This window comes from Conger conger, chromosome 4, assembly GCF_963514075.1.
Source record: "Conger conger chromosome 4, fConCon1.1, whole genome shotgun sequence".
Taxonomy (NCBI): domain Eukaryota; kingdom Metazoa; phylum Chordata; class Actinopteri; order Anguilliformes; family Congridae; genus Conger; species Conger conger.
The window spans coordinates 16,514,661-16,542,143 of record NC_083763.1 but is presented as its reverse complement, the minus strand read 5'-3'; the positions used below and the strand labels follow the sequence as shown (position 1 = coordinate 16,542,143).

At 44.2% G+C, this 27,483-nt stretch overlaps 2 protein-coding genes across 8 annotated transcripts in view; both read left to right on the top strand.

The window, feature by feature from the left end:
- Positions 1-15,010, top strand: part of suco (SUN domain containing ossification factor) — a 43,654-nt gene extending 28,644 nt beyond the window's left edge. For 2 of the 6 annotated variants that reach the window (XM_061237708.1, XM_061237704.1), the window contains 13 exons: positions 1,069-1,089; positions 1,300-1,355; positions 2,253-2,344; positions 2,615-2,680; positions 3,201-3,284; positions 4,594-4,717; positions 6,873-8,153; positions 8,347-8,434; positions 8,568-8,672; positions 9,044-9,198; positions 9,435-9,526; positions 11,378-11,433; positions 11,998-15,010. In XM_061237708.1, the coding sequence (XP_061093692.1) occupies positions 1,069-1,089; positions 1,300-1,355; positions 2,253-2,344; positions 2,615-2,680; positions 3,201-3,284; positions 4,594-4,717; positions 6,873-8,153; positions 8,347-8,434; positions 8,568-8,672; positions 9,044-9,198; positions 9,435-9,526; positions 11,378-11,433; positions 11,998-12,441 (2,664 nt within the window). In that variant the 3' untranslated portion in view covers positions 12,442-15,010. Of the gene's footprint in view, positions 1-1,068; positions 1,090-1,299; positions 1,356-2,252; positions 2,345-2,614; positions 2,681-3,200; positions 3,285-4,593; positions 4,718-6,872; positions 8,154-8,346; positions 8,435-8,567; positions 8,673-9,043; positions 9,199-9,434; positions 9,527-11,377; positions 11,822-11,997 lie in introns of all 6 variants that reach the window. The other 4 variants (XR_009708491.1, XM_061237705.1, XM_061237707.1 and 1 more) reach the window with 4 other exon arrangements.
- Positions 15,011-17,631: 2,621 nt separating this feature from the next.
- mysm1 (Myb-like, SWIRM and MPN domains 1) lies at positions 17,632-27,042 on the top strand. 2 transcript variants are annotated; one of them, XM_061240748.1, is made up of 20 exons: positions 17,632-17,749; positions 18,506-18,581; positions 18,757-18,827; positions 18,985-19,050; positions 19,189-19,261; positions 20,004-20,102; positions 20,363-20,834; positions 21,053-21,257; positions 21,560-21,690; positions 21,802-21,905; positions 22,295-22,372; positions 22,649-22,731; positions 23,371-23,425; positions 23,613-23,663; positions 24,012-24,086; positions 24,285-24,473; positions 24,841-24,973; positions 25,088-25,193; positions 25,353-25,410; positions 26,293-27,042. In XM_061240748.1, exons 1-20 carry the CDS (start codon positions 17,667-17,669, stop codon positions 26,677-26,679), a joined length of 2,595 nt encoding a protein of 864 aa, XP_061096732.1. In that variant the 5' UTR covers positions 17,632-17,666; the 3' UTR covers positions 26,680-27,042. The 2 variants fall into 2 exon arrangements, with proteins under 2 accessions (XP_061096732.1, XP_061096731.1); XM_061240747.1 differs by having other exon boundaries at positions 19,174-19,261.
- The last annotated feature ends 441 nt before the right edge of the window (positions 27,043-27,483 follow it).

Below are 27,483 nucleotides of genomic sequence, written 5' to 3'. Positions count from 1 at the left end.
AGCATAAGAAGTAGAGGAGGAGCAAATAAGATTCTGGCCTCACTGGGTGTACAGACTCAGCCAGCCCTGACAGTGTTTGTCATCCTACGGTAGGTATTTGCATCGTCCAAACACTCAGTTCGATGGTAAACGTTTTAAAGATCCTGTCGGTCACCGTAGCTAGTGAAAGGAGTATGTGTGTAACTGATCCATGCCGCCTTGTGGAAAGTTATCTGACAAATCCCCCAGAGGAAACTGAAAGTCACACCGCCTCACCGTGAGTCTCTGGGACAATGGAGAACAGTTTAACATTGTCCTCTGGAGGCTGTTATATAAAACTGTACAAACCTGCTTCGTTTTATTTTGGTTTTGAGGTACAATTATCGCACCATGTAGGTATGCACAGTGCAGTTTTTTTTTGTTTTTTGTTTTTTTAAATACACAAAACACTGAAACGAGGGTGTATTTTATCTCAAGCTGTCATTCATTTGAGCAAATCTAATATCTGCTTTTCTGTTTAAATGTCTTTGCCTTCTGTTCCTTTCTCTCCTCTCTCTTGCTTCAGGTTTAATTCTGTTTTTGCTTATGCTTCTAATGGAAGCCAGTGATACCAGTGACAAGTTTTGACCTGGTTACAAAGTATATTTTTGGCTTCGCAAAAGTTGACTGTTCAAAAAAGGCTTTTGTTGATTATTCAAAATGGTGCCTTTTTTAAGGTAGCCAGGCACACTCTACATTGTTGTGTATTAAAGCTTAGCAGAGATGCGCTGGGCCAGACCCTGAAGCCCATCTAAACCCCTCCGCCAGCCTCAGCTGCAATGTGTTCATAGGCCTGTCTTATGTTCTAGCAGTTTCCCTCCAGACTGGAGTTTGTTTCTCTGCTTCCCTTCTCTGTTCAGCTGACGTCACTCCTGTAATGTCTTTGTGCCCTTTAGCATCCTGTAGCGCCAGTGTGTAGAGTGTGAATAATGCTTGTCTTATCTCTAGGAGAAACAAGAAAAGAATTGCTTGACTTGCTTGTGGCATGAATCAGGCCTTTATACTGATTTTCTTTCTTATTTTTTCTCTCTTCTGTTTCTCTTGCATCAGATGTTCATCAAGTACATAAAGGTTAGCATTCTTTTCTTTTGGAGGTTTTTTGAATGCACGGTACCGGGGAGCTTTGGTGGCAGTGCCTAAGTAATGCATGGCAATGACACATTATTAAAAAAACATCAAAGCTTTGCAAATTCTTAATTGCTTTATATTTGATCATTACTGAAAACAAATTTGATAACCATGGCGTTTTTCTTGTGCATTGATGTTTGCTCTTATCTGTAGGTTGAACTCATCTCCCACTTTGGATCGGAGCACTTCTGCCCCCTCAGTCTCATAAGGTGTGTGGAGTTTATACTCTAGATTTGACAGCGGTCTGTTTTCTTGCATGCATAAAGGAGGTCCTGCCACAGCCAAACAGTAAATCTACTTGCTTAATGCTTGTGACCTTCGCAAAGGAACTGACACAGTTGTGAAATTGTAGCCACACAAAATGGCAAAGAAAGTATGAAATCGGCTACCTCTGTATGGGGTTATAAACCTTGTTGTAATGGTTGTGTAAAAAGCACTTGGGGCCGTACACCTCTTGGTATTTTGCAGTGACGTTGTCTTGGCATCATGTGCCTCTGTTAAAATAAATGGGCTTCCAGAGGAAGCTCTGTTGGTCGGGGAATATGTGGGACAGATGGCTTCTTCCTAAAAGGCATGTCCTTACCCCTTGCTTGGGATTATTTACCTTGCAGGCCCCCCAGACCTGGGGAAGTCAAAAAGTTACATGTGAATTGCAGGCGCATTGCATAATAAAGGGAGCAGTGATGAGAAAAGTATGAATTATGAATGTGCCCCATGCCAGTTCACAGTGCTGTTTTTGTGGTTCACATGGCCCTCCCTTGGTCTCTGATGTAATTGGCTGATCCCCACCCACCTCTTTTGGCCCCAGCAGTAGTAGTTTGTCTTGGATCTCCGTCATTCCCTGAGGAAGCCAAAGGGGGGGACTGAAGCAAGTTGCTTTTAAAATACCCCTGTGCCCCTGTGCACATGAACTCGGCCAAAGTTCATTGCCACGTGCACAAATAAGCTTCAGCTGGAGAGATAAACATAACGTGACTTTATTATTGGGTAGTGAGCTGCTGACATGAACCGTTTGATGCATGTGCAGATGTATTTACGCAGTCGAATCTTGTTTTTGATAAACGATGAACAGGTTTATCACATGGTCTTGTTTTCCTCCCTTGCAGGGTGTTCGGGACCAGTATGGTGGAAGAGTATGAGGAGATCGCAGAGTCCCTGGATCCCTCAGAGAGGCTGGAGTATTTGGACGAGGATTATGGCAAGACCACTTCTCATTTTACTGTCACGCTCGTTGTGTAATGGTCTTTTGGCAAAGATGAATTTCAGATGAATTTCAGATGAATTTGAGTGAGTGTGAGAACTGATATGAATGGGATATTGAGTCATTATAATGTCTGAGATGTCTGACAAAAACAATTGGGACCCCTTTGTTTTTTGTGTTCATGTTATGAAACTTTGTGCAAATGTGCATGCGTGTGTGCGCGCGCTAACAATGAACTGAGCACTGAACTGTTTCTCTACACTGCAGATTACCCTCCTGGCTATGTGCCACCAGAAGACAAGGCTTCAAAGAACCTGTTGGGATCGGCCACGAGTGAGTAATAACATTCACTGGCAGGCTTGGAGATGGCCTACTTTCGCTGCATTCCGGCCAACCTTACATCGCCCTCGGCATGTTTGACTCACACAAATCACTTGTCAACTGCAAATCCGTTGCATCAATGAATTTTCGTAATTGTCGGCAGATATCTGAGGGAATCCTAAGGATCAACCCACGCCCTGGTGCATATATTGAATTTCTTTTGCCCTTGACATGTTGTTAGTTTCACGGCTGCTTGTTGCTGTAGTCTGCAGGGGAACCGCAGGGGGTGGGAGCGCTTAGGGCCGCTTCCCTGTTGGCTCGGTCTGGTTCCCCCTGCTCCTCCTGCAGGGTCCGGATTGTTCCAGAACATTACATAAATAAAGCCCTGGCGAGTGAATGTGGCCCAGTGTGTTGAGCGTGGTCCTCGGCCAGCGCCAGGCTTGTGGTGTGTGTTTCCTGTGCGGCCTGCTCTCCTCCGGCCTCCGCAATGCCCGTGAAGGAAGGCGTTTATGTGCTTCTGTTTGCCCTGCAGATGCCATCCTAAACATGGTCAATAACATCGCTGCCAACGTGCTAGGGGCAAAGCCAGAACTTGAAGAAGGAGCTAAAATTGAAGGTATCAGTATTTTTAAATTGTAAAGTCTCTTGTCCCAGTTTTCTTGTGTGGATTGCTTCTTTACTTAGATTTTAATAAAAATAGAAAGTGAAGCTCATGGATGGTATGAGTACACTTTCTAATACCTGGATGTAAAACATATGACAAGTACAAAACATGTAACGCTTCTTTAAGACTCTCTGTATTTGGTCAAATGTGTACAACAGTTTTTAATAAATGTTAACAAATTAAATTATCCTGTCAGGAAACCCTTGGGGATTAATTCATATTGAGATTAATAGTATATTAAGTTTTCCCTCAGCGTAATTTGGGCAGTAAGTATGCAGTGTGCAAGAAGTCCAGAGTTTTTGGCAGCTGCTAATGACTTGTGAAGGCAGTTGCCATGTCAACGGAGCCTTGTGTGCCTCAGAAACGGTGCTTTTGACAGGCTCTAAAAAAAGCACTTTACACAAGCTCAGGTTCTTTAGGAAACAATGGAGTGTTTAGGAAACAACAGGGACTCTCACCACACTCAATTGTAAATGTATGATTGTCCTGATTCTTTTCAAATTTGATTTAGTTTTAACAGAAAATATACCAGAGCACAGATTGTGAAGACTTTCTACCAGTCCTGTACTGGGGAAATGTAGTGGAACAAGTTCTTTGCTTTAGGCTATTTGATTTAATATTCCTTCTGTTTTCTTTGCATAATTAAGCATAATTTTAATTGCACAGACTAGGACCATCATTTTTTATTTCCCTCTTTCATGGTGAAGGTAAACAAGATGAAGAATATCGGTGTTGCTTATCATGTCTGTTGCAAAATGCTGTAGTGATACTGCAATGCAACCGCGTCTGCTTAATCCGATTTAGAATAGTCGTTTTGCTTTGGCTTGTTCTGGCTGCTTTACACAGGCTGTTGTCTGGCACCCAACTTAATGCCATCTTGCTGGTATGACTGGTTTCATTTTATTTCTGGAAAAGTCCTCATACAAGGTGTCTTCCTGCTAACATACTAAGGAGTATGTTTGCTTTAGTTCAACCTTTTCTCATTTTCCTTGATGGTATTAGCATTGTTTGTGTGAAGTTCACAAATAAATTTAAAAAAGCAAGGTTTCATAACTTCTTTCCTCCTCTTTTTCCATTCTGCCACACACAACTACACTCGGTGCAGGCTTTCAGTTCTCCTTTGAATCCTGGCAAAGGGGAAGTCTTTTCATGGACAATGTTGTTTTTGTTAACTTCTTTTGGACCAGCACTCGTCAGTTTCAGCCCATTTTCCTTACAGGTTTAATTACTGGGCAGTAATTGTCCTGTTTTCGTCCTGCAGCAAACTTCTCGACCGATGGAGAAAATGTGACTGAGCCCTCCACCGATGCTTCGGCCAGCACCAGCACCAGCAGTAGCCCCAGCCCCAGCCCTAGCCCCAGCCCCACCTCCACCCCCCCTCTTACGTGAGTGGCCAGCTTGCGTCATCCAGCAGCCAGCCTGAGGGGCTTCTGAGGACTGAATGAATAACATACCCACATAGCTGCTCTTGGCAGCTCATAGGTTGTTTTTTTCCCCCTCCTCCTCCTCCTCAGCACACTATTTGATTATCTCTCTCTTTCGGTCTCAAGCCCACAGCTTCTATGGAAAAAAGCTAACCAGTAAACTGATGAACTGGAGCATTCATGCAGACTGCTCTGTTTAAGGGGTTCATCAAAAAAAGAAAAAGCTATGTTTCCATTTACCAAGAGTAGTATTTGTCCATCCAGATAATTTCACTGCATGAGTGACTATAGTCGCTATATAATTGCTGCAGCTCACCGTGATAAAACACCTCGCAGATCCATTTTCATGCAAATGGTAAATGGTTGGCAGTTATATAGCGCCTTTATCCAAAGCGCTGTGCAATTGATGCTTCTCATTCACCCATTTATAGACACACTCACATACCGACGGCGATTGGCTGCCATGCAAGGCACCGACCAGCTCGTCAGGAGCATTTAGGGGTTGGGCTTGCTCAGGGACACTTCGAGACAGCCCGGGCGGGGGATCGAACCGGCAACCCTCTGACTGCCAGACGACTGCTCTTACTGCCTGAGCCTGCCTGAGCCTGCCTGAGCCATATCGCCCCTGCGCCCTCAAACCAAACATTTACATTTGAAAAATTCAAAAGGACAGTCTCTTTCCAAATATTATCCCTTTGTTCTTCAAAAAAACAAGCACTGTAGAATTATTGACACCCTTAATAAAAATAGTGAAAAAATGCTGCGTATAATAAACAACAGGAAAACGATATACTTTTATTTCAGTACATTTACCCTCATGTTTAAATGTTTTTTTTTTATTTAGTAATCTCAAAATGATTGGCACCCTTGATAATTATTGCAGATAAAATCAAAGAAAGTAAACCTTTTTACTTTAATTTAGTTAATCTCAGTCTAAAGGAACTATATTGTGTCATTCCATCACTTTCTGTTTCGCTAGAGTATAAAAGATGAGGTTACAAGCATGCAAAATCCCTTTGTCAATTCAGAAGAAGATTGATTTCTTGGGGTCACAAAGTAAAAACATAAATATAATATGGCACCTCCATACCAGCAAACGTTTTGGGAGATTGGCACAAAGACAACCCTTACTGAGCACAATAAATAAAACCAAGCATCTTGAGTTTGCCAGCCCTCATTGGAATTATCACTGGAGAGTGCTATGGTCAGATAAGACCAAAATTGAAGGATTTGGCCATACACACATCAACATGTGTGGCGGCAAAATGGAATGCGTACAAGGAGAAGGACCTCATACTTACTGTCAAATATGGCGGTGGGTCATTGACGTTTTAGAGATGTTTTGCTGCCAGTGGACATGGGGCACTATTTAAGATCAGTGGCACAATGAATTCAACAAGGTACCAGGAAATCCTGGCAGAAAATCTGGTTACCTCTGCTTGGGAGCCATCTCAATCTCCAGACTTAAATCCCATGAAAAACCTGTGGTCTGAACTGAAGATCCAAGGAATATCAATGATTAAATTGATCAAATTTTCTATAGATGACTCATGGCTGTCATCTTTGCCAGGGGTGTTTGTATTATTAGTATTAGTCCAGGGCTACCAATAATTGTGGAACCAGTTTTCGGGGGGGGGGTAATTTAATAAAGTAAGTTGCTAACAATGTGCTATATTGAAACTACGAGAAGCGGTCGCATTCCGCCACGTCTCGTCACTACCACTCCACTTTCACACTAGTCCACCTGCCTGAGACTTTGCACGGATATATGCAGTTGGTAGTAACTTGGAAAGAGATGTTGTTGAATTTTTCAATACATTTTTGATGCTTTGAGGCCTCAAAAAAGGCACACATGAGGACAGTTTTATCACGGTGAGCTACATCTTAAACCCGTCACATTTCAGCAAAAAACTATCTGAATGAACAGACTACACCGGGTAAGTGAAATATACAGAACCTTACTTTCATTTTTGTGTGAACTGCCCCTTTAACATGATTAACTAAAAGCTTGTCCAAGACCCAGTTGTAACAGAAATTAATTCTAGTGTCGATAGCTTATGAAAGTGCGTTAGCTCCAGGTGAGGTGACGGTGTTCCTGTTGCTTCCCTTGGCTCAGGGAGGAGTCCCCAGAGCTGGATGTGCCTGTCCCTAAGGAGGAGCCTGAGACTCCCCCAACCGAAGCCCCCACACCGGCCCCCCCCAAGGAGAACATGATCGTCACGCTGGTGGTGGAGGAAGAAGACGAGGAGCCTAGCCAGTCCACCGTCACCCTCCTGGAAGGGAAAGAGGAGGAGGATGAGGAGCCAGTGGAACGGCAGAGGACAGAGGAGCGGCAGCAGGAGAGCCTGGCCTACTGCGGGGAGCTGTCCACGCTCTCCTGCGCCGCCTCCCTGCGGGAGTACCTGCTCCGCTGGTGCTCTGCCACGCTGACCCTGCAGCGGCAGCACAGCGACCGCCAGAGGCAGCGGGAGGTTCGGGACGACGCCGCCCACGCGCCCCTGCAGCCCCTCCCCCTCACCCCCACCCCCACTCAGGAGCCCCCGCTGGACACGGAGCCCCCGCCCGAGACCGAGAGGCCCGTGCCCCAGGGCGAGAGGATCACCCCCACAGACGTGGTCCAGACCCCCACACGGCTCATCGAGGCGGAGGTGGAGCGTACCATCGAGCCCCTGCAGCTGGAGCCCAGCCAGACCTCCTCCCTGCCCCCCCAAAGCTTCTCCAAGGTTACCCCCACCGAAGAGATCCCCAGGCTCTCAGTCCTGGAGCTGCTTGACCCGGAGCTCCCTCACCCGGACGAGGTCCCCGAAACGCAGGCGGAGCCCAAGAAAGTGCCCCCTGCCAGTAGCAGCGCTAGCACTAGCAGTAGCAGTAGCAGCAGCCTCAGCCTCAGCAGCTCCTCAGTCAGCCCCACGCTGGAGCTGGCCACCCCGGAGACAGACGCTCCCAAACAGGACCTGCCAGCCCTCACTGTGAACGAGCCGCCCGTCCTGCCCCTCCCCACCGCCACCCGACCCGCCGAAATCCCCCCGCCCACAGAGCTGCCAGCCCCGGTGGAGGCTGAGGGGGCCAAAGTGGCCCCGGAGGAGCCCAGCAGGACAGTCCCTGTGCCAGAACACCCCGAAGCACCCGCTCTGCCCCTCGAGCCCAAGGTGGAGGAGACCGTGGAGGACCTCCTGCTGACCGTGTCTTCAGGCAGCGCGCAGTTGCACCGCACGGCCACCGACTTCTACGCCGAGCTGCAGAACTCCACCGAGCTCAACTACGGCAATGGCAACGGCAACCAGGTGCACGGCTCAAACCAGAAGGAGTCGGTCTTCATGAGGCTGAACAATCGCATCAAGGCCCTGGAGATGAACATGTCCCTCAGCAGCCGCTACCTGGAGGAACTCAGCCAGAGGTGAGGAGCGCCACAGCACCACTCTCACATGCCCAGTCAATACTCTGCTGTGTCCAGCAGCCAACACACTGATTATTCAGATAACAGCTTACCAGAGCAGGGAGTCTGATCAATAGCCTCTCTGTTGTCGAGGTGGGACCATGTATGTGCTCCCTGTTTCATGGCAGTCTGTTTTTTTATTGATTGCTCGAAGGTACCGGAAGCAAATGGAAGAGATGCAGCGGGCCTTTAACAAGACCATCATAAAGCTTCAGAACACCTCTCGGATCGCTGAGGAGCAGGTGAGAGAGTCTCTCGGGTTTCATATGTATTTCTGTACTCTTTAACAACCTGAGGTGCCAGGTATGCAAAGAACCTCATAGCAGCGGAGGCGATTGTGTGACAACTGTGTTTCTTTCCTCTGCTGTGCCCCAGGATCAGAAGCAGACAGAATCCATCCAGGTCCTACAGAGCCAGCTGGAGAACATCACACAGCTGGTGCTCAACCTGTCCACCACCGTCAGCCAGCTGCAGAGAGAGGTATGCTGTCCTTAGCCCTGCCCCAGACCCTGAGGGCGTCCTGGTCTTATGCTAGGGAGGTCACAGACCCTGAGGGCCTGCCCTGGCCTTAAGCTGGGGAGGTTACAGACCCTGAGGGCCTCTTGGTCTTAGTCTGGGGAGGTCACAGACCCTGAAAACCACCTAGTCCTATGCTGTGGAGGTCACAGACCCTGAGAAGTTCCTGGCCTTATGCTGTGGAGGTTACAGACCCCGAGGGCCTGCCCCAGCCTTAAGCTAGGGAGGATACAGATCCTGAGGGCCTCCTGCCTTTGACTGAGGAGATCAGAGCCACTGATGGCACTGTGGTTAATGCATGTGTGTTCTGAGTGCCCTTTGTGATGTGTTCACAGGTGTCGGACAGGCAGAGCTTCCTGGTGGTGTCTCTGCTGCTCTGTCTGTGCCTGGGCCTGCTGCTGTGCATCCAGTGCTGCCGCAGCTCGACTCTGCCCCCGCCCGACTCCACCTCCTCCATCCCCAAGAGCAACCATTACCCCAGCCCCAAGAGGTACAGCACTGCCCCTGTGTCCCTGTCCCCGCCCACACACAATGCACTCTCCCGATTGGTTTATTCTACGCAGCCAGTCATGCTAGACAGTTAGGAACATAGAGTGCACTAGAGCCTACTCAATTGCATCACACGTTTAGTTTTTTTGGTACATTGTGCTCGTAATGTTTGATGTTTGGTTAATTGTCCAGGGAGCTACCTGTCTGCCTGGGCTAATATTGCTGTGTCTCCTCCAGGTGTTTCTCCTCATACGATGACATGAGCCTGAAGCGGAGAGTATCATGCCCCCTCGTGCGATCAAAGTCCTTCCAATTTCCCACTTCAGAAGGCAAGTGTGTCACATACTGGAGGAGTTACCCCTAACCCTGTAATCTCTACCTGCCCTGCTGCTGGATACCGTAAGCAGGACATGGGACCCTAAACCCCTTCTCTCCTGCAGACTTCCCTCTTGCCCCCTTGGTTCATAAATCCTAGCAGCCTGTACGTTGCCTCCCGATGTTGAGGGCAGACAAAGGGTAGTGACATTGTGACATTATAAATTGATAACATGGCTCACTTCCCTTGCCATGATCCTTCCTTTGCCACTTTGTACAGAGAACAAAGGATTGATACCCAGTCGGTCTGATGTCAGTTTGCATTACTTATTTCTCAGCAAACACGCTGAGCCTCTACAGTGTGTTCAACTTGGTCCATTTCCATTTCACATTGTCTGGGCATGGCCTTTGAAGGGGTCCCAGCAGAGCTACAGTGGAGTGGGCCAAGAGGGGCTGGATGAAGACTGAATGAACAAGCCTCTTCATTCAAGCTAGCATGAGACATTACACATCTATCTTTTGTTCTCACATTTGCCTTAGTTTGCAATTGTGCCCTCAGGCCTGTGAGACTGTCATGCCGACAGTGCATGACTTGTTGCTCAGGTTATGTACAGTAGTGTGCAAAAATCTGGGCACCCCTGGTCAAAAAGCCATTTACAATTAACAGTTTTGTGAGCAGACGTGAACCTGACCTCTAAATGGCACGACGTTAAACGTGATACATTTCTTCAAATTTTAAAGCAGAATTACAGAATCCTGTCAATTAGTACTTTGTAACTTCTCCTTAGTACTTTGTTCCTCCTCCTCCTTCTCTACAAAGGCTTCACACTTTTATCTCAAAACATGCCTTTTTTGGTGGTGGCCAAAAGGTTACATTTTGGTTGTCAGTCCAAAGCACATTATACCAATAAGCCTTAAGGCTTCTCAATGTTTTCTTTTGCATACTTCAGACACTTAACTTTGTGTTGGTCGTTCTTTCTGGCAACTCTGCCATGTCAGTCTTTTTTGCTTAATGTAAGTTGTATTTTCTTGTGAACAGCTAGACCTGTGTTTGCTACTCTTTTTTGCAGCACTTTTGCAGTGGTGTGATGGGTTTGTCTGAGCATTTCTCACCAGGTCTCGGGCCATTCTATCCAAAATCTTTATTGGTCTTCCAGACCTTGTCTTGACTTCAACTGTTCCATTTAACTTCCATTTTCAAATAATGTTTCTGACAGTGGGGAAAAAGTAGTTTGAAACATGGAGTTTTTGTTGCTTCAAAATATAAAGTTCAGCCCTTATACTCACATGACTCATTGAAGCCTTGAAGAGTAAATCACCTGGTACCTTAACCTTACATTAGTAATCATTTTTTAAACAACGAATAATCCAAAAAAGTTCCCAAAATGTTGCACAGGGCCCTTTTCCTTTTTAATAATATATGAACAGTATGAACCTTTGCAGAAAGGTCTCATGTTGAACTCGGTGCCAATTAGAGTTTGGGTTTTCTTTGATCACATGCAGATTCATTGTAACAGACATTTAAATCAGGGGTGCCCTAATTTCTGTACCCCACTGTATACCTGTATATAGCTTACAATGCTTGTGGCTGGCCCATGTAACACATTTGCAAGTAGTAACAAAGGGGGATATGCATTTCCATATTCATAAGCCTTGACTGGAAGTGCAGTGCTATTTTAAAGATGTTATTTGAACAATATGGACCGTTATCAATTTTCAGTGGAATGTATAACTGTAGCCCAGAGGCTTTAGCATTGGTACCTTCATTTTGGAAATTACTACTTGCAAGTGCACAGCTCATGCTTAAATCTGTTCTGGTTTCCCATACCATCATTTAACTTCCACCCCTTTCTCCCCTTTTTTAGTAGGTCCAGATGACTTGTACATTGTAGAACCTCTAAGGTTTTCTCCAGAAAAAAAGGTACAGTGTCCATTTACGTCCTGGTGTTTGGTTGGTAAAGGCTTCGGTGTCACCCTAATGTGCAAATGGTTCAGTTAGACTGCGGGGTTATCACTGCTGGATGTAAGCTTAATCACCTCTGTGCTGACATGTACTGTGGCACACTTTGATCTGGGCAGGCAAGAGTAGTAAGACCGAAAGTTACCTACTGCTGTTCCCGAAATTACAACTGCATAGGGAGGCAAGGAGGGCAAGTTCTTTCCTGAATACCATTTTCCCTAATTTTTCCTTCCCTGTTTTGTCTTACCCATACTGAATCTGAAGAATGATTGACACTGCCAATACGTGTCATGTTTTACAGAAAACGTTTAAGAAATTGGGATCTTCCTTTTGGATGGCAAAGACATGGGTACAAGTACTTACTATCTGCCAAATGATAGTCTATGGCCACTCAAATATTTTTTCAATGAGTTTCCAGATGATGTAATGTGTAGCACAGAGGTGGTTAAAGTGTATTTGAGTATTTCATACATGGCTGCTGTGTGCTCCTCTGCCCCTGTGTAACTCAGCCTTTCTCCCACGCAGAAGAAGCGCTGCAAGATGAAGGCCGAGAAGGTGGAAACGCTGAAGCCTTCCGTCCCCACGCCAGCAGTAGCTAACGGAGGGCCCAAGTGTAACGGCGTCCCGCCCCACAACATGTTCCTGTCCTCGGGCGAGACGGGCATGTCCTCGTCCAAGGACCCCACCTCTGAAGGCAGCTCGGAGGGCTCGTCCCAGTCAGACGAGTCCTACTTCTGTGGCATCTCGTCCTGCTCGCGGCTCTGCAACGGCCACCCCCCGCCCAAGACCAAGACAGAGAAGAGAGCCTTCAAGCGCCGGCGCTCCAAAATGCTGGAGCAGGGCAGGTACACGGGGGAGGTGCTGCCGGTGCAGACATCCACCATGCCCACTCTGGAGGACTTGATGAAGGGAAACAAGGAAATCGGTGTGGGGAACTTTGGGGTGACTGCGGTTACGGGCCACGTTTGACCCGAGGCACCCCCTCACACCAATCCCATATCATTGGGCTCACTGACCCATCCACTGTTCCACCCCCCACACGCCAACACGCACATGTTAATGTTCACACACACGCGCACACACACACACACACACACACACATACACACACACACACACACACAGACATATGCACACATACTCGCGCACACACACAGGGACACCCAGTGTGCAGACTGGCACTTTGCGGTCTCCCAGTGTGCGACAGAACCAGGGCATGGACTAGGCCAAGCCGCCCGGTTTCACTGGGTCGCCTGGGGCAGCCAGGCCTGCCATCGGCAACAGAGTACAGAGTGGACCTCCAACAAGATGGCAGGCAGACCCCAGGCATAAGACCACCCCCCCCTCCCTCCCGAAATAAGACATTGCTCCCATGTTCTCTTAACTTCTCCTTGTTTATGTGCCTTTTTGTCCATTTTAGAGCTTTGTTTTCTGAAGAGCAATGTTATACGATACAGACAACAAAATGGGGAGAAAAAAAAAAAGATTTTAACGTGGGTGAATTTTTCAATGAGACTAGCACATTGTTTCGTCGGGAGCGGTATCAGCAGATGGCATTCCACCCCAGTACTGGCTGTCCAGACACAAGGGCAGTCAGCCAGAGTTCCAGCCTTTCAGCTTTCAGAAGTGAAGCTTCTTGTGGGGAGATGCATGCCCATCAAAAACATTTACAGCAAGACAAGTCACTTTTTCCTCTTCCGTTTTCTTTCCTGTTGAACATTTAACACTATAACGGCAGCAACAGTTGTTTTTTTGGGACCAGTGTTGTCATCATCTTGCGTGATAAGCCCAAGTCTCTTGAAGCAACCATCATCCAGTGACTGAAGCTGAATGAAGAATGAGTCCACATTTTCACGTCGCTTTCCCCTTCAATCTCTGCAAGCATTTGGAGGCATTGAGCGTCATGGCTCACTGCTATATCTGAGAAAATGTCAGTACCTGTCTATGAATTACAAACACATTCACACAGCTGGTTTTATTTAATTTCATTCAGTGTGGACCAAACTAATGGAAGTATGTGGGACAGTGTGTTGTGTAGGCCAGTTTGCATGAGCACATCACAGACCACAAGAATGATGACTCTCAAGGACCCTGAAGGGGGGCGCTCTACTCGCAGATTTATTTATGTATTTATTTATTTAAATGTCTGACAGGTTTCCTTGCCTGGGTTCCACTGCGGGCACAGTTCAGTCTTGTATGCCGCTACCCCTTCAGGGTCCCATGGTGTCCTTGAACTTAATATTTCTCCATAATAATGACCACAGTGATGGCACTCTCAATGGTACTCGCATACTGTGCGTTCTCAGCACACTGGCCAACACACTTGCTCAGGTGTCCACTTCGTTTGTTTCATTTAATTTACAGTGTAGAAAAGACTGGACTCTTAAGACCCCTGCAGAAAGACTTGCATATATACTGTATACCTGTTACTGGATACATCATCTTACTGCTTGAGAAGATGGTCCATTTCATGTATACTGGAATAATCATTTGCTTTTAATACACGTTAAACCTCAGATGTTTTTGCTTGTTAAGGATGTGACTGATGTGGTTCATGCTTAGCCCCTTTTTGAAGGCTTAATGTATGTTCTGAGTAGCTGAGTACAGTTCATTGGGTTGACTATTGGGTGTTTAAGAGGGTGGTGTATCTTTAACAAATGTACAGCACTCCTACTGACCACTTCCTACTCATCAATTCTCCTCCTTGTCCCCCCAGCTTGCGCACACTCCAGGTCATTTCTTGCACAGCCACCATGTCCCTCTGTAAAAACAGCTGTTTTATGCACCCATTTTGACCATTTGTCTTGCTAAAGTTATAAACAAAAAATGCTAGCATCCTTGTCGCACAGTGTCTTGTGCCTAATGGTTCTGTGAAATTCTTTGTTCTTTCAATTGCCCCTCTCTACTTTTAAAATGAACAGAGGCTGTTTATCTGCTAAAATGTATCGATTCCCCCATTTTCAAGAGTTAAAGTTTAAAAAAAGAAAAGGGAAAGCTCTGGATGGATTTTGAATGTAACCATTATTTTAAGCAATTTGATGAAAGGTGTCCTGCACACACCGTGGGGTCTCTCATATTTGTTAAATCATGATTCTTTTGTACCTCCTGAATGAGTATGAACATGTTTGGAAAAAGCTGTGTTTTGTGTGTGTGCATGCGAGAGTGTTGTGAAGTCCTTTTTTTTGACCCCTGTGTCTGGAAGGAAGACTTGTCCCCAATGTGCGTATTGTATAACCAGGTGAATAGAAATATTGCTCTTGTTGGAAGGTCTACAAGCTCAGTGTGCACTTCTGTTGATTCTATTGCCTTTTGTTTTTTTTTCTACACTATACCTTGTATGTCAAGTGCTCTTTGCGAGTTTCTCTGTGTGGCATCCCCAGTAAGCTGAGGCAGTGCGAGGCGCCAGGAGGCCATGGGAACACTATTGTCTGAGAGGAGGAGCTGCACAGAACTTTTTTGAACAGGAGCAAGTGTAACTACAAAGATGTAGTGCCATTAGAAACTGTGAATTTCTAAATAAACGTTTTCTTTCCTGAGAGTGTTGTGCCTTTGTGTGAAGAATCCTTGATTGATTTGTCCTTGTCAGAGAAACCATGCGCTACAATGGGCCTTCTTATGCTCGTCTGTAGATGTGTCAGGGGTTTAAGTTCCTTCACATTGTTGCAGTAAATTTTATTTGACATTTGTATTCATATTTTCTTCATATCATGTCCAGAAAACCGGAGAGCCAGGTGTGAAGTTGGAGAAATGAAACCTTTACTGAAAAAAATAATAACCCAGGAGATTCCTGCAAACATTCTTTACCAGTTGCATAAGACTTTTAATAGCACTTCTATGTAGTACAATGCATTTTCTAATTAAAATTGGCACTAGATCCCATACGAGTCATAAATTCTTAATAAAAAGTTGATTCATTAATCCTAACTTTTCATTAGTGAACTCTGATGACTATTCGGATGAATATACTGTAGAATACAGACTACATTCTACCGTTTTATTCTTATTCTTTCTTGATCTCTCTCTGTCTCTTCTGTATTGGGACATTAGACATTGTTGATCAGTCCATTGGTTTTCCCCTCTTTGCTGGGTACTTAAGAGAGTACTGTCACCATCTTGGCCTCTGCCATTCTTGGGTAAATTTGGTTTGGAGAATTTGTGCATAACCATGTTGTATACACTCAATGAGAATTTTATTAGGAAAACCTGTCCACCTACTTATTAATGTGATTATCTAATCCGCTTCAGTTAATGTTCATATCAACCATCAGATTGGGTAAAAGTTCTAAGTGACTTTAACTTGGATGATTGTTAGTGGCAGACACGGTGGTGTGAGGTGTCTCAGAAACGGCTGATCTCCGTTGACAGGAAGGTGGCAGTGAAGCAAATAACCACACATTACAGTGGTATGCAGAAGAACATTTCGGAACACATCATAACTCTGTTAAGTGAAGACTACAGCAGTAGACGTCTAAAAAAAAAAAAATTAAAATAAATACCTAATAAAGTGCTCACTGAGTGTATATGCCCCCCGCCCCCACAATCACGTAATGTACAGCGGTCTTCCTCTTTAGTGTTGTTTAGCGGCGGTCGAAAAACTTTTTTGTGCATTACCGCCACCTACTGAATATTTTACGTTGTCCATTTATTTTATCTATACATTTACACTTTAATAGGTATTTAATATTTAAAAGCAGTCTTCTGCTGCTGTGGCCTATCCACTTAAGAGGTTTGACGCGTTGTGTGTTCAGAGATGCTCTTCTGCATACCACTATTGTAATGTGTGGTTATTTGCGTTACTGTCACCTTCCTGTCATCTTTGACCAGGCTGCCCCTTCTCCATTGTCCTCTCTCATTAACAAGACGGGTTTGCCCGCAGACCTGCTGCTCACTGGGTGTTTTTTGTGTTTCGCACCATTCTCTGCAAACTCTAGACGTCAAATTCAAACGTTCTTCCCTCACTACACTTGTTGCCTCTTATTCTTAGCTCTAGTCCTTTCAACTTCACATTGTTTCACATTGCTTTGCACCCACTTCGCGGTTACCCCACAGTGTAAACATACTTACCAAATTTCAGACGCGAATACCGCACGAGAAAATTAAGAATTCAATTCAATATCCGATAATTTTCGATTAAAGATGACATAATCCACAATGAACTGTTTCTAAAAGTTCAAGAATCCGATCACTTTCAAGCTCCAAAACTAGCATATACAGTGGGCGAGGGTGTGTTTAGTAACGTAAATCTTTCTGATCTTGAAAATTGCTTATGCCTACTACAGGTATGAAATGGACTATAGTTAACGTCAGGGTTATGTTTTTCCACGAACTCCGTTCAAGCAGAACGAGTTAACGATATTTAACGACTATACGTTTTTGTACAAAGAATAATTAGTGATTTAATTAGTCTTAATTAAATACGCAATGTAACCACATATTTATCAGTTCGTTTCAAATCCAATGTGCTGGAGTACAGAGCCAAAACCAAGGGGCCATTTTTCGAGCTAGCTACTAGTTTCCCATTGGACTCCATTCATATTTCACAGAAGAAGAAAAAAAAGTGCAATGTATGCTACGTATTCCTTCTTTTTTTATGATTTTTTTTCGAGGTCCGATTTCCCCCTTAGCACACAGACAAAGATGTTGATGCTTTTATTTCCCAATAAATGCTCTGACATAAAAAATCTAGCGCGCCGTCGTTTGGCAACTGCTCAAGGGTTTATATCATTGGTCCATCTGACGTGGTACATAATTGACTCAGCGTCTTCTTCGTTGTGCATGTGACTAGGCATGTGACCAAGGACACAAATGAGCATGAGCTGAGGGAGAACGTGTTGCCCTGTGCGGTGGAATTTTTCCTCATTGGTTTCTATCTATAGGCGTCGCTGTAAGGCCAAAACCAAACCTCACTATGACCTGAATTAAAAGTTGCCCCCATAAAATATGTGAGCCCCCACCCCCTTCCCTCTTACAATATAATTAATTTATGAAATTAGACATATTCAAATTACCCGCAGCTAGTTAGTTAATCATATGCGTGGAATTTTGAAGAAGTCGGCAGACTTTCAATCGTGCTCGGAGCAAAATTCTTCGCTAAACTCATCAAACTCCCTGCCACGTGGTGTCACTGTAATAGGCGCGCAGTCCTTTTGCACTCAGCAAACAGCTCTTGTAATTTTTCCCCTTTTTTTCCATGTATGACAGTTAACCCTGCAGCTAACATGGCAGATGAATTAGACATTGTGGATATAGAAGGAGATGAAACTGAAGTGAATATGAGGTAAATAACTTGAAGCAAACGCTGCCTTTGCGGGGGAACTGTGCATGCCAGAAGTGTGCAAGCACGAATAGAGTAGTTCAGTAGAAATGCATTGATTGGGTGTCGCTTGATAACTAAGATAGCTCGGTTAGCTAAACAGCTAGCAAGATGAAGAGATTCCAATTGAATCACTCGGTCAATCCAGTAGCGTGCTAGCTAGCCACATAATCGTGCACCACTGCTGTAAATTCAGTTCTTATTTTAGCTTTGATGGCTAGCTACTATCATAGACGGCACTAGAAAACATAACATATGTCGTGAATTGTATTAGTCGATTAGCTTCATATCATATCATGTTGTTAAACTCTCAATAGCACAGTATCTGGGCTAATGTCTTCTAAAAGAAAGGTTACCAGCTTACTTCCATTATTTACATAATTAAGTGTGGAAAGAAAATGGGTTACCTAGCGTTGCATGCTAACCTGTTAATATTCTTGCCTTAGAGGTTAGTGCTTTTGTGGCCTTGATAGCCATACATCTATGGTGATACATGAAAGGAATGTCTCAACAGTTATTGCATTTATAAATCTTAGCATAGTTCCAAACCACTCTGTATTTTTTGTATATTGGTTATGTATCTGTATGACATTTCAAAGCATATACTGAAAGTACATTTTCATTTATTTGACAAAATAAGAAGTACAGTGTCAATGTTTGTAATTATGCAAGCCATTTATTGATATTATATGTCATACTGTCCATTCTCCTGTATTTCAGGGACAATATGGAAGGAGGGATCCTTCAGGATCAACAGTACTTACAGTCAGCATGGAGTACCAATAGTGGAATCCTTGTAAGGGGCTGTTTATGTTGTTTCTCCTCTATGGAGACAAATTGTTCTCCTGCAGCAGCTTGTTTGTATTTGTTCTCTCTTCTACTTTGTTTTGCATGCAAAGAATGCAGCATGTCTATTTGTGTCAATAATTACAGCTGTATTACATGCTCATTAATGATTTCATGTCCTCTAGCCTTGGACCCTGGACAGTTCCATAAGCGATGAGAATAGAGAGGTCATTGAAAACATGCTTTTGGAGGAGCAGTATCCTTTCTGTGACTATTTGAGACATTTTACTGGCCGATGAAAGGCGAGGTAAAATCAAATGAATGAATGTTAACGATTCAGTGGACCAAAAAAAAAAGCCTCCTGAACATTTCTTCATAATTCGTTGCTGTAGTCATTTTCTTAACCTGTCTAGGTATTATTTTGCTGGTAAGGAGCTGCCCAAGAGCATGTGGACTGGGGACAAGCAGAAAGTGAAGAGGTGAGGGAAGTTGTCCTGTTTGTTTTGTATTGACATGCTTACATACTTGAATGGCTACAAGATACTGTGTAGTTACTGTTATTATGCCGTGTGAAAGTATTACAACTTTAAAAGCTGTACTAGTGCCATGTCCTACAGGTCTCCTGTGAAGCCAGCTGGAGCACCTGTTCGATGGGCACAGGAGGAAAAGGATCTTTTTGAAAAAGGATTGGTAAACTCTATGGTCTTACATATGAGCTTTATAAAAAAATATACTAGATTAAAATAGTTTACGTTATTTAAGATCTGTCCCAGAAATTATTATGTTAATTTAATATGTAAGATTGAATATGTAAAACAGAATTCTAGCCAGTCTGAAATACATGCAATATGGTCATTCTGTGAATGTGAAGTTGACCACTTCAATTTTGTTCAAACTTTGTGTAAATGTCCTTATTTGTTCAATTTGTTCGATGTCTCTAGAACGACAAATCCAATAAGGCTAATGTTTTGGAAGTCATACACCAAGTGGTGCTGTAACCCATCAAGTATAAAAAAAAGAAAAGCCAAGTGCCACGATTTAACATTTATCAATGACCATAACTTTTATTCTGAGCAGTATGAGGAAAATTGGAGTCCATAATCTGAAACATTGTCAGAGTACACGTTTTAAGGTTAATGCCAAAGATATGGTTCTCCAAAATCAACAGAAACCGCAATTTCTACTCGCAAGTGATTTTTTGTGTGCCAACCAGTCCTTATTTAAGAGCTAATATCTCTGGAACAACACATTCAAAGAGATTCATGTTTTAGATGTTCTTTATTGAATATATAAAGAACATTTACACAAAGTTTGAGCCAAATTGGAATGGTCATCTCCCAATTGGAATGGTGAACTCACATTTTTCACAGAAAGACCCAATAATTCAGTCGACTAAACAAGATCTGGTTTGGCTTCTTTTATATGGATTCAGGCTCAGTTTGGTCGGAGGTGGACAAAGATCGCCAAGCTGATTGGCAGCCGTACTGTTCTGCAGGTGAAGAGCTATGCTAGACAGTACTTAAAAAACAAGGTAATGTTGCAGCATACTCCGGGTGCATTCTCTCAGTCTGTAAAATATCTAAAACATAAAGTCAAAGCAGTTGTATTATTGAATTCTTACTGATACCAGGTCTATGAGATACAGAATCGTGTTTGTCAGATTTGTCTCACATTTTTTTAAATTGGAGAACTGCAGAGATTGTATTTTGTACTTTGAAATGTCTTTTATGTTATAATCAGTGCTTGTTTGTCACCAAGAATAAGCATGTCTTCGGTTGAATCTTACTCCAGGCTAAAGCAGATGTTCCCATGCCAACGGTGCCCACAGACTGCCAGGCGTCCCTGAACGGGGTGCCCCCAGGTGCGGAGTGCGCCTCCGACAGGTCGGCTGGAGCTCCCATCACTGTGCTGTCCAATGCAGTGAGGATCGAGAGGCTGTCAGACGACGAGGACGTGGACATCACCGATGACCTCAGCAATGATGCTCCTCTCCTGGGTATCAAAATGGAGCCCTGCGAGGAAAGACCTTCGGAGGAGCTGGACACCAAAGGGGAGCCCAGCCAAAGTCCCCCATCTCCGTCCACAGCCTCCTCCTCCCAGCCCCTAAAGCAGCCCTGCTGTGAGGACTCTAATGCGGACAGTTCATGTCCTGTATGGGCTGAATGCCACTCTGCACTGGGAGAGGAAGGAAGCCTCCAGCTCTGCAAGTCTGGGAGCCCAGGAGGAGGGTCACAGTATGAGAGTGAGGACACAGAAGGAGCAGGTCTGCCTAAATATTTACTTTACTTATTATTCTCTTCTTCTGACACGCTTCCCAAAATAAGCCTTCCTTTATGGTTTTTGGTCCCCCCCCCCCCCCTTTATTATTTGTTCTTTCCTCAGTGTAATTCCTCAGACCAGTAGGTACTTCACTGTACTTGTTAGCAATGAGATATTCTGATGCTGATCCTATGGAAAATGCTGTGCTCTGGTGTTCCGTAGTTCTCTCTGAGAGGGAGGTGGGGCTGGAGGAGGAGCTTGAGGAAGGGGAAGAGGAGGAGCTAAAGGCACCGGAGCAGGAAGTGTATCTGGATACCTGTGCTGTCACAGAAGAGGAAAAACAGGCCATATCTGAATTCTTTGAAGGCCGTTCGTCCAAGACCCCTGAAAGATACCTAAAAATCAGGAACTACATCCTGGACCAGTGGTAGGGCTTTCTGATGTTATTTTTTCACACCAGTCTATGCAGTCAGACAAATTGTGATATTCCTATTTAGCTGGGCCACTGCGGTTCAATATAAAATACTTATTTCTTTCTGTATATTATAAATTAATTCTACTTCATTTCCACCATTAAAAAGATTAAGCATGCTCATGAGACATATGCTGTTGATAAATATTTAATATGTAGCCTTATTGGGATATTGTGCCTACCAGGATTGGGCATGTTTCGTTTGCTCTGGACTCCAAAGTAGGATGTCAGCATTTGTCTGCGTTTAAACTTCATAGGGAGAAGAGCAAACCTAGGTACTTGAATAAAACATCGGTACGACCAGGCCTGAAGAACTGCGGAGACGTGAACTGTATAGGCAGAATACATACATACCTGGAGCTTATCGGCGCCATCAACTTCAACTGTGGTAATATTCACTGACTGAATTGTGTGTCTGACAGTGTGCTTTATTTGTTTCTGTATAAGTGATTATAGTAAGGTGCCCCCCTCCTCACTGTGTATCTGTATGCCTTTGCAGAACAGGCCATCTACAACAGACCCAGGGTAGTAGACCGCTCTCGGGTGAAAGAGGGCAGGGACACGCTGGAGGCCTTCCAGATGGCTCAGAGGCTGCAGTCCATGGTGAGAGTGAGCAGGTGTCTGCAGTCAAATTGAGGAGGCACTGCTGTTTTCAGATGAATCAAAAATCCATCCATCCATCCGCTTATTCTGAACAGGGTCGCAGGGGGGCTGGAACCTATCCCAGCATACATTGGGCGAAAGGCAGGAATACACCCTGGACAGGTCACCATTCGCAGGGCACACACACACTATTCACTCACGCACTCATACCTACAGGCAATTTAGACTCTCCAATCAGCCTAACCTGCATGTCTTTGGACTGTGGGAGGAAACCGGAGTACCCGGAGGAAACCCACGCAGACACGGGGAGAACATGCAAACTCCACACAGAGAGGCTCCGGCCGACGGGGATTCGAACCCATTTACATTTTTTTATTTTTGTCTCCCAGCGCACAAGGAAACGGCGAGTACGAGATGTGTGGGGAAATTGGTGTGACCCCAAGGACCTGGAGGGCCAGACATTTGAGGTAGGAATAACGTGCTATCTGCTGTTTTGTGTATCAGGCCACATGTTGTCAGGGCTGCACAGCAACAGGTTTACCAGCAAGATGCAGGAGGGGTAGGGAGGTAGGCCACACTGATAAACAGCTGTGACTGGCCATCTGCCCTTGTAGAGTTCACTTGTTTAAAACGCCACACCTGGCCTCAGTGTAACTGACCTGGATCTCTTTTTGGGTCATCCTAATTGGTAGTTGCTGGCTCTATAAGTTATATGTGAGCAACGGTGCGTTTCTGTTCAACAGCACCTGAGTGCAGAGGACCTGGCTCGGAGAAGAGAAGAATCCAGGAAGAGGCACAAGCCGTGTAAGATTCCCAGACAGAAAGGGTGAGTGTCCGTAACGCATTACTGCAGCTCACACTGGACACACACAGACACAATCACAATCATTTTACAGACCCAGACATTGGACATAATCTTAGAGAAACATGTTTAGTATAGTTTGCCTTACAGCGCATCGTATATCCCAGTGTTTTTTTATATGCTAGTATTATTTTATCTTAGTTCATATAAAATGTTATTATTTTGTTTATATACATCATATAAATAGGGAAGAGGCTGACTGCACTCATTAAACATGAAAGGTGTCATATTTCCTTGTATAACACAGGGACACCTTAATAAATATAACACAAATGTAGTAGTGCAGTTGGTCCTGTCTGGCTTTGAACTGTTTTTCCAAATGCAGATCAGTGACTGCAGTGGAACTTTATAATTGTTTTATAGCTAATGGAAATGTGAATTTATATTTATAATGTGGTTCTTTTCAAATGTGGATTACTCAACCTTTTTGGTAAATCTCAGTGGAGTTAAGAACAACAAACAACTCCACCAAGATGTTATTGATTTGAGCCTTGAAATCAGATTATCCAGCCTAAGTTAGGCTTTTTTAAAAAACAATCATATGCATATATGAGCAGTAGTCTGGTCAATTTGTCAACCAAATTCCTCTTTCTCGTCCCCCAGCTCATTTGACCCATTTCAGCTCATACCCTGCCAGGCTTTTGGAGACCAGAAAAAGGTTATATTTCAAATGTTTTACTTTTAAAAGACACAACGAAAAAAAAAGAGAAGAAAAATCAAAAACCATTTAGAATGAATTTTACATTCAAATATAAAAACAAAATGTATATATCTAAAGAAAATGTATAATCTGTAAGATTATTTTGAAGTGAGCTGACAATGATTTTTATAATTGTTTCTCCTAGGAACCTTTCCAGGTGCTCGTCTGTGCAGAAGCGCTTGTTGTGATGGACATGGTATGTTCACTGTTTGCCTAAAGTAAAGATTGCCATGTTGTTTCTGCTTTCACAATATTATCACTGTTGCTGAACAGCCTAATTTGCCTTTCCCTGTACCTAATCTGGGGTGCCCGTCTTTTTCCGTGTCCCCTTGTACACTGCATTTGCGCTCACACTTTTTAGCGGTGGATAATACATGTGACATTGTACCATCATAATGCTCTGTTGCCTGTTCTGTTGATAATAGCTGCCACAGTCTTCAGGCAATAAGATGGAGACTGTGGATGTTGTACTACTGTTCCCTTGGATCTGTCAGTATACTGTATGTGTGTGTTTTCATTTCCACATGCTCGCCTCTCTTGGCAGCATGCGCATGTGTCCATGGCCGAAGTCATCGGGCTGCTCGGGGGAGCATACAGTGAGGAAGAAAAGGTGTTAAAGGTGAGAACTTTTATTGATCATCCCTGAGTCTTCCAGTAATTATGATGATGATGATGAGGCACAGGCAGGGGAAGTGGTGGTGAAATGATGTTCATGGTGATGACATATTATGGTGGTGATGATGATAGTTTACGGTACTACTGCTGTGCAGTGTTATGATGATGATGATGATGTATGATGTATGATACGATGTCACAGATCTGTGCTGCGGAGCCCTGTAACAGTCTGAGCACAGGACTGCAGTGTGAGATGGACCCCGTTTCTCAGACCCAGGCCTCAGAGGTGCTGGCCAGCCATGGCTACAGTGTGGTCGGCTGGTACCACTCGCACCCCGCCTTCGACCCCAACCCCTCCCTACGGGACATTGACACGCAGGCCAAGTACCAGGTCAGAGCCCACACCTCCATTTCCCTTGCTTGTTTTACTTTGCTGTTCTGCTTTCATTTCTGTTGGTTCTTTGTTGATATTTATATTGTTTAATAGACAGCATCATTTTTGGATTTTAATATCACAATTCTGCTCTCCAGTAATATATTGTTATATAATTGGAAGCAAGGCATATGAATAGGTATGTTCCGTAAGTAGATATGGAAGTGCGCAATCATGCTACAGCAATTTTTTTGTGCGTACTTTGCTGGATCATGTAAGACATAAAAACGTTAGGGCATGTCTTTTTCTGCATGACTCACTGGAGGTTGTCTAGGGCATATAGCTGCTGCTTAAATTAAGTCCATCTCACTGTGTCTGGTTTCAGAGTTACTTCTCAAGAGGTGGAGCCCCCTTCATAGGAATGATCATCAGTCCCTACAACCCTGCTAACACCTCACCCCTCTCCCAGACCACCTGCTTGGTAGTGAGTGAGGAGGAGGGTCCCACTGGCTCTCACAGTACGTCACTAACTGCAAAATTCTGTCCTCCTTGGTGTATACTGTGAGTTGCGGGATTTAAGAGGAGCGTGTAATTCTTCATAAATTGGTGTTGTCTTTCCATGTGTGCTGCAGAGCTGCCTTTCAGATTTTTGATCCAGCAGTCATGTGAGGAGCCGGACTGGGCCCAGGTACTGAGGAGAGCCCAGTGGGTGGTGCACAAGTACCGGCTGTCACATGGGTGAGGATGTGTACCATGGAGGCAGGAACTGATTCAATGTCACAGCAAGGATGTCCTTCCCACACCATTCAGAGCACTGGATAGGCTATTTTACCTCAGAATCACAAGTCATTTAATGTGCCTTTTGCCGTTTTCATATGTGAGGTTCTCTCTTTGTAGGAGTGTGCCTATGGACAGGCTTTTCCGTCGAGACTCTCACCTCACCTGCTTAGAAAAGGTAAGTGCAGCCCATTGTGGTGCCTGGGCGACGCAGGCCTTCAGAGTGAGCTTTCGCTCGTCTTTACACTGGTTAAAATGTTTTTAGATGTCTCACCAAATCTGTTCTTCCCTTGGTGAAAGGCACATTCCACTACATTTCTGTTAACTATTTATGGTGACAGGACATTCCACACCACTCTACGCCCATGCTGCTGGCTTCACACGTGCAATGCACAGGGAGAGCACGACCCACGAGGGGCATGCAATAACAAGCCTGCTAATCCTCTGAATAATCCTTTGGCAAGTCCCTGAAGTTCCTGGGTTTTCTCTTAATTACTTCACACTGTAGTGATCTTCTCGCCAAGCTAGAGAACATAAATTATGACAGGGTTCAATAAAGTCTATCTAGGAATGAATAAAATAGGCTGGACATTGACGTAATTCCCTTCGTTAACTAAACATTGTATTGAGCTCAAAGCAGGCAAAAACAAAATAGAAAGCAATTTTTTTATGAGAAGATCAGATTAATGGATCTTTATGTCATCAATATTCCTTGAATCCAGGCACAGAGTTTAAATTGTCCATCTGTTCACATAAATCTGCAGATATTCAAAATGTACAATTTTGTGAAATAAAGAAATCTTATTGCCGAAACAGCACCAATACATTTGCTGTTGTGGACTTAAGTATCATGTTAGTAGTGATGCTTATTAGAAGCGTCTCTATGACCTCTGACTGGAAGTCAAATTTCAAGTAATATGTCGGTTGTTATTGGAGGTCACCTGCTGATGTATGAATGCGTCCTAAGGCTGTGGTAAGGTATTTCCAAAGATAATCAAGAGGCAAATATGCGAATAGACTTACCATTATCCCTGCTGCTCTGACATCTCTCGTTCCACAGATGCTGGCTTCATTGAGGAAGTTTCTAGAGCTGCTGTCGGACAATGTGGTGAACACCTTCCTAACGCAGATGGAGACACTCTTCCTTTCTGAGTTCACCGCTGAAAAAAGAGGGAGCCAGGATGAAGGGGATGCCTCAAGCACTCTTCCTGCAGTCATCAGTTCTCTTGGATTCTCCAGTGTGCAGCCGCCAGAGTATGAGGGAATCGCAACTGGGCAAACAGTCAGCATGGAGGGAGGGCCAGCGGTCAGCCTACAGATAGAGGAGGCATCCCCTGATCAGCCAGTAATTGAAGAGGCCGAGACGGGATACACTGTTCTACTAGACAGCCTACAGATGGAGAGAGAATCCACTGTTCAACCTGACAACCTTGTGCAGACCCCCTAATCCATGCATTCATGCATAAATCCAGGAGACTGTTGTTCCATTGTTGCTTTCTGCAACAACACTCTAAAACTCTGTTTATAGTCTGTATAAAAGTGTATAGATTCACAATGTATTTAGCTTCCTTACTCAAATGATTATAAGATTGAGCTTCATGAAAGGAGTCTTGAATACATAGTATCTGTATATGTTCATCTCAAGGAGAGTAGAAGACTTACTGTCCTGTATAATTTTACAGGATGTTTTACAGGTCAGTATTCAAAATTAGAGAAGTGCTTTTATATAACATGTTCCGTGATTTCATATTTTAACCGAAATGTATCTCTCAATGCATGTAAATGAATAAAATGCAGTTATGTGATAATATGCTTAATATATTTTTGTATATTTTCTGAGAGAAGTTCTGTCCCTCTCTAGTGTCTCCTTTCCAGTGGCGTTGTCTTCGAAACGGAAGACAAATTGTATTAGCTTTGCACCTACATTTAGCCATTAATTTTACAGTGAAATGCACACTGAAATGTGCTCGTCTACTCTTCATAAACATACAGAACTGCTGCAACGTATGTTGCAAAGTGAAACCTCAAACCAATGCAAACTCGAATGATGTTGAGCAGTAGCAATTCTATAACCCTGCATAGGAGATGCAACACATACATTCACATTCACATAAGTTTCAGAATTGTGGCGTGGATGTGGCCAAAAACAAGCAAGCCACAGTTTAATATATACAGAGTAAACTCTAATAACACTAGTCTACAGGCATTCATCCACAGACTAAACGAGGATTAATAGCGGGTTTAGGCGGGC